Source organism: Lolium rigidum, chromosome 1, assembly GCF_022539505.1.
Source record: "Lolium rigidum isolate FL_2022 chromosome 1, APGP_CSIRO_Lrig_0.1, whole genome shotgun sequence".
Classification (NCBI taxonomy): Eukaryota; Viridiplantae; Streptophyta; class Magnoliopsida; order Poales; family Poaceae; genus Lolium; species Lolium rigidum.
This window is the reverse complement of record NC_061508.1, coordinates 280255195-280265416: the sequence shown is the minus strand read 5'-3', so window position 1 is coordinate 280265416 and position 10222 is coordinate 280255195. Positions and strand designations below refer to the sequence as shown.

General features: G+C 44.1%; 1 protein-coding gene across 1 annotated transcript; it reads left to right on the top strand.

The window, feature by feature from the left end:
* The first annotated feature begins 3869 nt into the window (after positions 1-3869).
* Positions 3870-8380, top strand: LOC124683774 (zinc finger BED domain-containing protein RICESLEEPER 2-like). The gene is made up of 2 exons (XM_047218227.1): positions 3870-3918; positions 5980-8380. The coding sequence occupies exon 2, from the start codon at positions 5995-5997 to the stop codon at positions 8305-8307; it is 2313 nt and encodes a 770-aa protein (XP_047074183.1). The 5' UTR covers positions 3870-3918; positions 5980-5994; the 3' UTR covers positions 8308-8380.
* Positions 8381-10222: the final 1842 nt, after the last annotated feature.

Genomic DNA, 10222 nt, shown 5'->3' with positions numbered 1-10222 from the left:
CGGGTCTTATTCGAAGACTTGGAGACCAACTCTTGGGGATCCACCTATATAATGAGGGGCCAAGGGAGGGGGCCGGCCACCCCAAGACTACTTCAAGCCTCAGCCTTGGCCGCACCCCTTAGAGGGCCGGCGCCCAACCCCCCTCTCTCCCCAAACCCTAGCGGTCTCTCTCCTCCACCACATCCCGCACGCTTAAGCGAAGCTCCGCCGGATTTCTCCACCATCACCGACACCACGCCGTCGTGCTGTCGGATTCAAGAGGAGCTACTACTTCCGCTGCCCGCCGGAACGGGAGGTGGACGTCGTCTTCATCAACAACCGAACGTGTGACCGAGTACGGAGGTGCTCGCCCGTTCGTGGCGCCGAACCGATCGTGATCAAGATCTTCTACGCGCTTTTGCAAGCGGCAAGTGAACGTCTACCGCAGCAACAAGAGCCTCATCTTGTAGGCTTTGGAATCTCTTCAAGGGCGAGACTCGATACCCCCTCGTTGCTACCGTCTTCTAGATAGCATCTTGGCTTGGATTGCGTGTTCGCGGTAGGAAATTTTTTGTTTTCTATGCAACGTTCTCCTACAACAACAATGACCAAGTGATGCACTCTGGCTTGATGGAACCTGAAGCATTTTCTTCAAGATCAAGCGGGTTGTGCAAGGCAAAGGTATGACCTTGCTAGGTTTTCCTTTTACTGGTCTCAAGGTGGTTGTTGGGAGATCGGGTTATAGGATAGATAGCCACACTATCAAGAGGGACTTTCGGTTGGGTAACTTGATCGCATCGTCTTAGGGAGCTCAATAAATTGCATACTTTGCATATCCCTATTGCTTCTTGGTATTTCTCTGTGTGAGATTCTTGAGCTTGTTGCTAGCTTTTCAACAAGCCCAAGTTCATCGAAAACCGAATCCGTATGCATATTCTATTGCATTTTCAAGTTTGGACATCTTTACCGTTTCTTGATGTTGGGAGACTCCCTCTCTAATATCATCTAAAAATATTCTGCGAGGAGTCTCAATATTTCCAACAAAATTGGTTTCATGTAAATCGAAGTTCAGGAGCATTTTCTGTTTAAAAGAAAAGGAAAAGGTTCTTCACGGGGTCGTCCCGAAATCCGGCCCACTGCCTGGCCTCGCCGAGCCAGCCACCAGCCTGCCCGGTGGGGACTAGCTGCTGGGCTCGTGCACACTGGGCCCGCTCTAGGGGGTCTCCCGGCCCAAGTCCGGCACCCAGCCCGGTGGCCGCCGACCAGCCGACCCCGCGCCCGGTCGACCGCCCCCTGCCGGTTGGGCCCTTTTTGCTGCTACGCGTCCTGCCTGCCCAGTCCGGCATGTCAGCCGACGCTACCGGCCTGTGCGTCGGCCTGTCCGGCGCCCGGCCCGGTGGACCGACTAGCTGGCCGTCTGGGTCGTTTTTCTGCCCATCTTTTTCCCCCAACGACTCTTTTTTCTCCTAGGATATAAATAGGCCTTCTTCCACCTTGGGCTAAGTAAGTTCTTCCACTCTCTCTCCTTCATTGTTGAATTTAAAGAACTTGCCCTATCTCTTGAATTCCCCCTGATTCTTGCTCATTCTCGAGGGATCTAAGAGAGGAGATCTAGATCTACGATCTCCACAATCCATTTCTCCTCTAAATTAGGGGAACCCTTTGGATTTAGATCTTGGAGTCATTTGTTGATTTCCTCCATTGTTCTTCCTCTCTAATTCCATCCTAGCATTTGTTGCTTTGGTGGGATTTGAGTGTGAAGGATTTGAATACCTTTGGTGTTTTTGCTTTGCATCATTGCATAGTGTTGATCTCTCCACCACGATTAGTTCGAGTGATAGATCATGAGCTTGTTACTCTTGGAGGGTGACCTCCTAGTTGGCTTTGTTGGTGTCCCGGTGACCTCTTCGTAAAAGGTTGTGAAGGGTTTCTCCTTCATGGAGCTTGTGAAGTGGTTGTGGAGCTTGCCATTTCCGGAGTGGAGGAAAAACTAGCCATAAGGAAAAGGCTATTCCTTCGTGGGAGAGGCTCGGAGAAGAAGGTGAGCCTTCTTGGCGTTGGGAAATCCTTCGTGGGATCCCCACCTCTCCAAACGTGACGTACCTTCTTGCAAAGGAAGGAAACACGGGAATTATCTTCGTCTCCGCGTGTCTCGGTTATTTCTATACCCGAGCTTACTTTCCTTTGTGATAGACATCGAGCTTGAAGTGTTTATCATATCTTGTCAATTGTATATATATATATATATATGAATATATATATATTGTGCCTATCTTGCTTAGCTCTAGTTGTTGTTATGCACTTAGTTGAGCTTAGCATATTTAGGGTTTGTGCTTGTAAAATAAATGTTAGTTTAATTTCGCATTCTTACAAGCCAAATTCGTAAGAGTTTTTAAAACTCCTATTCACCCCCTCTAGGCGACATCTCGTCCTTTCACCGTCTTACTTTCAATTTTACAAATACCTTGCTCATTTTAAACTTTAAAACAACCATCACCATTTTCATATTTAAAATTTTAATGCATAGATAAATATAATTCTGACACTCTAGTTTGAAGGAATAAATTGCTTTACTTTGTTCCTGTGAATCGATATCCATACTTCCACGCTGAGAGGTGATATAGTGATCCATGCATTTGGGGGTTATCACCTGGTATCCTGGTCGGAAAAACGCAGTTTGAGATCAAAGAGAAATATATCAGTTTTCAAAACCATCGATCCAGGACGTGCAACTCATGTGGTACGCCTTACCTGCACCAGAAAAGATCCCCATTGTGGAAACCTAGGGCCTCCTCCACCTCGCCTCCTCCATAGATCGCCCCCCCTCTGACCGGCCTCATCGGCGTTACCATGGGTTGGGAAACAGATCTATTAGTGGATCTTTTATTAATAAGGTAGTGTTTTCACTAGGTAGCCATCTTTTTTTGGCAATCCTCAATGCTCAATGGATATGGCATCTTTTACAATAAATGATCTTCGACACTTTATTTGACGATAATATATCTTCCCGACATCAATGATGGTGTTGCAAAATTAGATTTTTTAGGAATAGGCTGCTTGGAAAAATTAATTTTGGATATTTTCTCATGAATGTCACGAGGAGGATTGTTGTTGCAATATTTATCCCAGCTGCTATGGCCCCCACAATAGTGACCTTTTACTATTCGCTCCCCAGCGATGTCGACCAGGCTGTTCCGCTGTTTTTTCCTTGGCATAGTAGTGTTCGTATTCTTTTCAATGTTGATTGGCTACTTCAATGGGTGCACGCGTGCACATAGCTTTGACTCAAACTAAAATTATGGGAGAACCTTCGTTGATATTAATAAATCTATGATTTGATATCTATCTTTCGCTGCCTATAGCGATGTACAAGATTGCGTCTAAAAAAGAAAGATTTTTAAGACTTTGACGATTTATCCTTTTTAGACTTTATTTTGTAATCGATGGAGTATTGTATATATTATACTACCTTTGTTCATAAAAGTTAACTGAAATTGCCAAAATTTAAATGTATGTTTATTGCGAATTACATTTAAATATATGTAGACACTATTTGATGTATAGATATATTTAAATTTAGATAATAAATCTACGATATCTTTTTTTGAATGGAGAAAGTACTGTATTGTGGATTGTTTGAAGGAAAGAAATAGTATAGGAGTTCCGGGGAATAGCAAAGATTGCGCCCATGATCCAGGCGCGGGTCCAGTCGCCCATGGCACGTCCGGCAGCGTCACGGCGCGCGAAGCGAACCCTAGAACCGATGGGCCGCGACCCGTCAGCCCATTAAAACCGCCTCCCCGCACCCGTCCGTCCGGCCGTCCTCCGCCTCTCTCTCCTCTCTTCCTCCCCAAACAAAATCGGATCTGCTCCTGCTCGCTCGGCCTTGGCGCTTCTTGGGCCGAGCCCTAGCTAGTCCGCCCGGATCGCCACCACCCTGTAAGTTCCCAAAGCCTTTCCTGTTCCTCCTCTCCGTCCATGGCTGCAGCGTCCCTCGTCTTGCGGTGCGCGCCTCGGGTTCAATCGTTTCCCCGCTCCGGAAGATCAGATTCGCCTAGGGTTTGCGTAGGGTGGGAGTTTTCACCGGCGAGGATGGTGGTTGTGTTGCCGGTTCCAAAATTGCGCTGGGCATTGTCGTCGGTTGCGCAGAGTTGTTCGTGGTTAGGGGGTTTGGGGCTGCCCGTGCTTTCTGTGGATTTTTTTTCCGTTCGAGCAGCAATTTGGTTTGTGTATAAGCACATAGGTACGCTGCGTTTAGGTTGCGCCGAGTTGTTCGTGATTAGGGGGATTTGGGGCTGCCCGTGCTTTCTGTGGATTTTTTTTTTTCGTTCGAGCAGCAATTTGGCTACTCTGTATTTGTAGTTCGTCATCTCAGAGACGCCATGGCTGTAGTTTTGCTGGGGAATCCGATAGTGGGCCGATGCTTGATTTGGTGGGCGGTAAAGTTGCTGTGCTTGTTCCTCCATAGTTTGATTTGTAGGCTTTGATGATAATGCCTTCTTCCTAAACAAAAAAAGACACATGGCTGGAGGAACTGAAGCTAGTATGTTTTTTCTCCGTGAATATACAAGTATAGAAATATGCAAATCATGCTATCCTAACTATGGCTAATCAGGTTTGGACAGCTGGACTGTCCAAGTGTTTGAAACCCTCTTAACTCAAACCATGTACTACTAGCTACGTGTGAATTGGAAGCTTTCCGTTTTACCAACCAATGAAACACTATTTTGATTGCTCTACTCTTCTTGCCAATGAACCGAAGTTAATAAAAACAATTGAGCTTGTCAAGAACTGTGTAAACTTTTCTGTCAGTTAAACAGTGACGAAATCTGCCGATTATGTTTGCGTCAGTCATTATGGATAAAATTAATTGGCATGTGGCGCTCTTTCCCTAGAATTACGGCCCAATAACCAATTTGATGGTTAATATGCTCCCTCGAGATATTTTAATAGGCGCGTTTCATGTATTTTGGGTTTTTTTTTACTGTGGCAGGCCGGCAACACAAACTCCTTTCGGAAGAAACCAAATTAGTCTGTAGTTTTTAGTTACTTGAGCTTGATGCCTTGATCTTTAGTTCTTTACATCATTAGACACTTCGTAGATTATTAATTTAATATTTCTATAGTTGTTTCTTCTTCTCTGACATGTGGATATAAATGAGATTTATCTTATGGGTTTTGCTTCAGCACTCCTCAAATCTCAAGTAAAACTTAAGGATCTAAATGAATGTAGATCTTAATGACTGGGTAGATAATATTGCCTTACCATGATTGTACACACGAACACACTTAACCTGTATACACTTAGCAATATGAATATACCTCTCACTTTTATCCAGGGTTTGATTGATCACAAATTAACACCATAGAACTCCATTTTGGAAATTTTCAGTAGTATTGAAGCAAATCCAGAAGTATATTCTTTGAGCTGTGCTCTTGTTAGTCTTAGGCCTTTAGTCTTGTTTTCTGTTATGATTCTTTAGAAAATTGAATGGTCTGCTTCCAGTGTTTGCCTGGATTAGCTTTCAGTAGATCCACCTTTCAGGTTTTCCATTTTATTTTTATGCTATATTCATACTATTTTTTCTGGGGAGATATATTCATACTTGTGTTGTCTCTGTATGCAAAATATACTTCTACTGTTATACTGGTGAACACGTTCTTTTCTTTCAAGAAAGCACAGAGAATTGCTCGGGGAAATACTCATAATTGAATATGTTATCATCATAGTGACAACCTGCTTCAACAAATTCTGCTCTACTTGAAATCTTAAACATTCAATTTGAAGTAGAATATTTTTTTGTTTTTCTGGGAGCAGTCTAGCAACACAATCTTTTAACAGTGAAATTATATCAGATTTCTTTTGTCTATCTTTCTAAGTTTCAACCTTAATTAAGTTTGTTTGAAGCTTATTGATCCAAGTGTTCTAATTTGACTGTATGAGATCTGACATGATTTTAATCAATCATTTGAAACTGACAGGCTTTTGTATTTGATCAGATATTATTTCTTGGCATGGGTGAACCAAACGACAATGACAATGCAATGCTGCATGATGGTGAGATGATTATCGGCAATGAGATGATCCATGACAGCGAAATGGTTCATTCTAGTGAGATGATACATGGTGACGATATGATTCAAGAGACGAAGATGGTTCATGGTGACGAGGTCATTCAAGGGAGTGGGCTGGTCAATGACGAGACGATCAACGGCGATGAGATGGTCCACGGTAGTGAGATAATCCATGGCAATCATATTATTCAAGTCAACAATGAGATGGTTCAAGTTAACGGCATGGCCAATGGCGATGAGATGGCCCATGGTAATGAGTTGGTCAGTGCTGATATGAGCCAACCAAACTCAAGACGCCGGAAAAAGAAGTCACCAGTCTGGGAGCACTTCACCATTGAACCTGTGCCTGGGGATATACAATGCCAACGTGCATGCTGCAACCTATGCAAGGGAACCTTTGCGTACAGTACTGGCGCGAAAATTGCAGGTACTAGCCATCTCAAAAGGCACATCACGCATGGTTCGTGTCCAGTTATCAAAAACCAAGATAAGAAGGTGGCATTGTCTTCAGCAGGAGTCACTGACAATGATTGTGAGGGTACCATAGGACGTCCTTCTAAGAGGCGTTACAGATACAGTGGCTTTGCAAATGCTACATTCGATCAAGACCGTAGCAGCTTTTATGTGGCGAAGCTCATCATTTTACAAGACTACCGACTTGATATTGTTCAGCAGCCAGCCTTCACTGCTTTTATTGAGAGTCTCCAGCCGCGTTTCAGGGTTGCAGATGTTGAAACAATGGAGGGAGAGGTATATGCTGTTTATCAGAAAGAAAAAGATAACCTGTTGCAAACATTCAGCACTTTGCCAGGAAGGGTGAGCCTCACCATAGGATTGTGGACAACTAGTCAGACTCTTGGCTATGTTTCACTTGCAGCACAGTTTATCGACACGGAGTGGAAAGTGCATCGTAGAATGCTTAACTTCACGATGGTGCCTTCTCCTCATCCGCAGAATGCAGTTACTGATGCTATCAGCAGATGCCTTCCTGACTGGGGTATGAAGGACAAGCTATTCACCATCACATTGGAAAATGATTGCTCATCTCATGATATCTACAGTGCTAACCTGAGGGATCAACTCTCCAGTAGGAACGACGTCATGCTTAAGGGCCAGCTATTTGTTGTGAGGTGCTATGCCCGTATCTTGAATGCAGCTGCACAGGATGTCATTGCTTACATCCATGGTGTCATTTACAGTATCCGTGAAAGCATAAAGTTTATAAAAGCTTCTAATAGTCGTGAGGAAAAGTTTGCCGAGATCGCTCTGCAGCTGGAGATCCCCAGTACCAAGACCCTTTGCCTGGATGTTACAACCCAGTGGAACACCACATATCTGATGCTCTTGGCAGCCTTGGATTATAAGCAGGCTTTCACTACACTAGAAACATGCGATGATAACTACAATGAAGCACCTTCAGCTGAGGACTGGAAAAGAGTTGAGGCTGCCAGCAATCATTTGAAGCTGCTCTATGACTCGGCTCATAGCATCATGTCAGTAGAAAACCCAACTTCAGACATCTTTTTCCATGAAGCTTGGAAACTTCATTTAGAGCTGGCAAATGCCACAGCTCATGAAGATCCAGATGTCAGTAGCATTGCTAAAGATATGCACGAGACTTTTGACAAGTACTGGAAAGATTGCAACCTCGTATTAGCTATTGCTGTGGTGATGGATCCACGTTTTAAGATGAAGCTTGTTGAGTTCAGTTACTCAAAAATCTATGGCATTGATGCAGCGAAGTATGTTAAGGTGGTAAATGATTCAGTGCATGAGCTTTATAAGGAGTATGTAGCACAGCCGCTCCCCTTAACACCAGCCTATGTTGAACAACCTGCAGCCAATGGGACCAAAACTCAAGCAGCTCCACCTTCCACCGGTGATGGCCTTGTAGACTTTGACATGTATCTCTCTGAGATTGCGACAGTCCAGCCCTCAAAGTCTGAATTAGAGCAGTACCTGGACGAAACCCTCACCCCTCGTACCCAAGAGTTTGACATCCTGGAATGGTGGAAGCTTAACACGATCAGGTTTCCGACACTCTCGAAGATGGCACGGGATGTGCTGGCGATCCCAGTGTCCACGGTGACTGCTGGTAGCTCTATATTTTCTGCAGGAACAGGAAGCCGCATGCTCGATGAATATAGAAGCTCGCTTCGTCCGGAGATCGTGGAGGCACTTGTTTGTGCGAAAGACTGGCTCCCACATTCACCAACTGCCTCACCAAGTTGTGCGCTGGTGAAGCTGCAGTAGGTCTTGTTGAAGATGCATTCGTTATATAGCTATAGGCGTATTTTTTAGGCAAAGTTCGTGAGCTGGATGTGTGATCTATTTCAGCAATTCGGTCTTGGTAGAACGTAATAGGGTATATAGAACTCTGTTAATCCCCCTGTCCCTTTCCAGTGTCGTGTTTTCCATCTGTGGTCAGACATCAGAGAGATTATCTGAAGTTCCTTTGAAATGCACCAGTGGCCAGCTAGCAAGCTGCAAAGAAATCTTGTTTTCCCCTCCATCAGTTACTTTACTACCACTCAATTTGTTTGTTTTTTTCAACTATGAAATTTTCTTACCATTTCTCTATATTTCTTTTCCCCTTGTTCTCAGTATACAGCAGATTGAAATTTGACCTAGGATGTGCTTGACAATCCTTGGTATGATCCTGAATCGTTGGTATAAGTACCCAAAACAACAGGCAGTACACTGAAGGTGAGATATTGGAGAAAAACAAACTGGAAACATCAACAATCGGAGATCGATCAATCACCAGTTTGTTCCCCTCCAATTCTCACTTTCAGTGCCTGGACAGCACTTGAAAGTAACTACTCAGAAGCTAGGCGTAGGCTGTGAAAGTGTCTGGTTTGGTAATTTGGTTCATGTAGTCGTGTAGATTTATAGCCCTGGAAGGTGGAGCTTAACGTTCAGGAGCAGCGGCATCTCTGTCCTGGCTTTTCTGTTGCGCCTGCCCTTCATGCCCATCGTGTGTTGCTCGTCCTCCATCTACACGCGCATATTGTGCTTTCAGTTTCAGAATCCAGGCGGTACACGTTAATTGTTTCGCACGGCTCTTATGTACTTAGCATAAGCAAAGCAACCCAAGACAAGACAAGCGCTCAGGCCTAGTTTTTCTTGTTTATTTCTTTTGGATTCGAAAGCGTGCTCAAGCCAATCACACAATAGAAAGCATGCTCAAGGATAAGCCTAGTTGAAACCTTTGTTCCCTACTTGTTTGGACGTCTTATCCCTAGCAAGGATAACGTTCAGTGTCATCGAATATTTTGAACCATATATATCACTCACCAACACCTGCCGGTTGCTTCACAAAATTATGAACACAAGCTGCAATTTTTCAGACCTATTAGTTGCTTGGACAAAATATATTTCGTTTTAAGTTTTTTTTTCTTGTTTTAGGGCGCCTGGAAAACTATTATTCCTAAGTCGACCAGGTTGCAAACTATGAAATTTGGAGGTATGTCGATTGATAAATCATTATTTTCAAGTCAAAGACCTAGTTAACACAAGAAAAAACCGTCTCTCCCCTGCGTTTCGCGTTTCGAGGGCGAACCCTAGTTCCCGCCGCCACTAGCCCCCTTTCCGCCATAAAGGAAGGTGGCGGCAGGGTTCTTGGCGGACCGTGTCTACCACGGTGGACCGCAGAAGCCAAGGTGGTGATCTTGGGCAAGGTGGGTGGTGCCGACTTGAAACATCACATCGAGACCGGATTTCACATGTGGCCTATTTCTAGCTAGAATGCACATAACAAGTTAACAACCACAAACGTTGAAGGAGGTAGAATGCATAATCGCACACGACTAATGTATTGCTTAAGAGGGTGGAGGGTTCGGTCCGTACTCCGTATACTACACATCCATCCTTGTTGGTTAAATACATCCAAGTTCCAAAGGCGCATGCACCACCCTAAACAGCTGTCGATACTTTGGTCCAACCGAACCTGAAAAGACTGACCATGTAGAAAATTTTACAGATCAAATTTAGGTTGGTCAATTTAGTTATTACATGAGACTACCCAATTTCTAGAATTGTGTGATGTGCGTGAATGTGGTATTATTGAATGGTTGTCAAACTGCTACAACGTGGTTACGTTTTTGTTTGGATTGTTGAATGTTTAAAATACAACTAAAATGCTGCCATTTTTTTTACTAAGCAAAGT

Excerpts from the sequence above, each read along its gene's own strand:
- LOC124683774 (XM_047218227.1), top strand. The coding sequence starts at position 5,995 with ATGGGTGAACCAAACGACAATGACAATGCAATGCTGCATGATGGTGAG.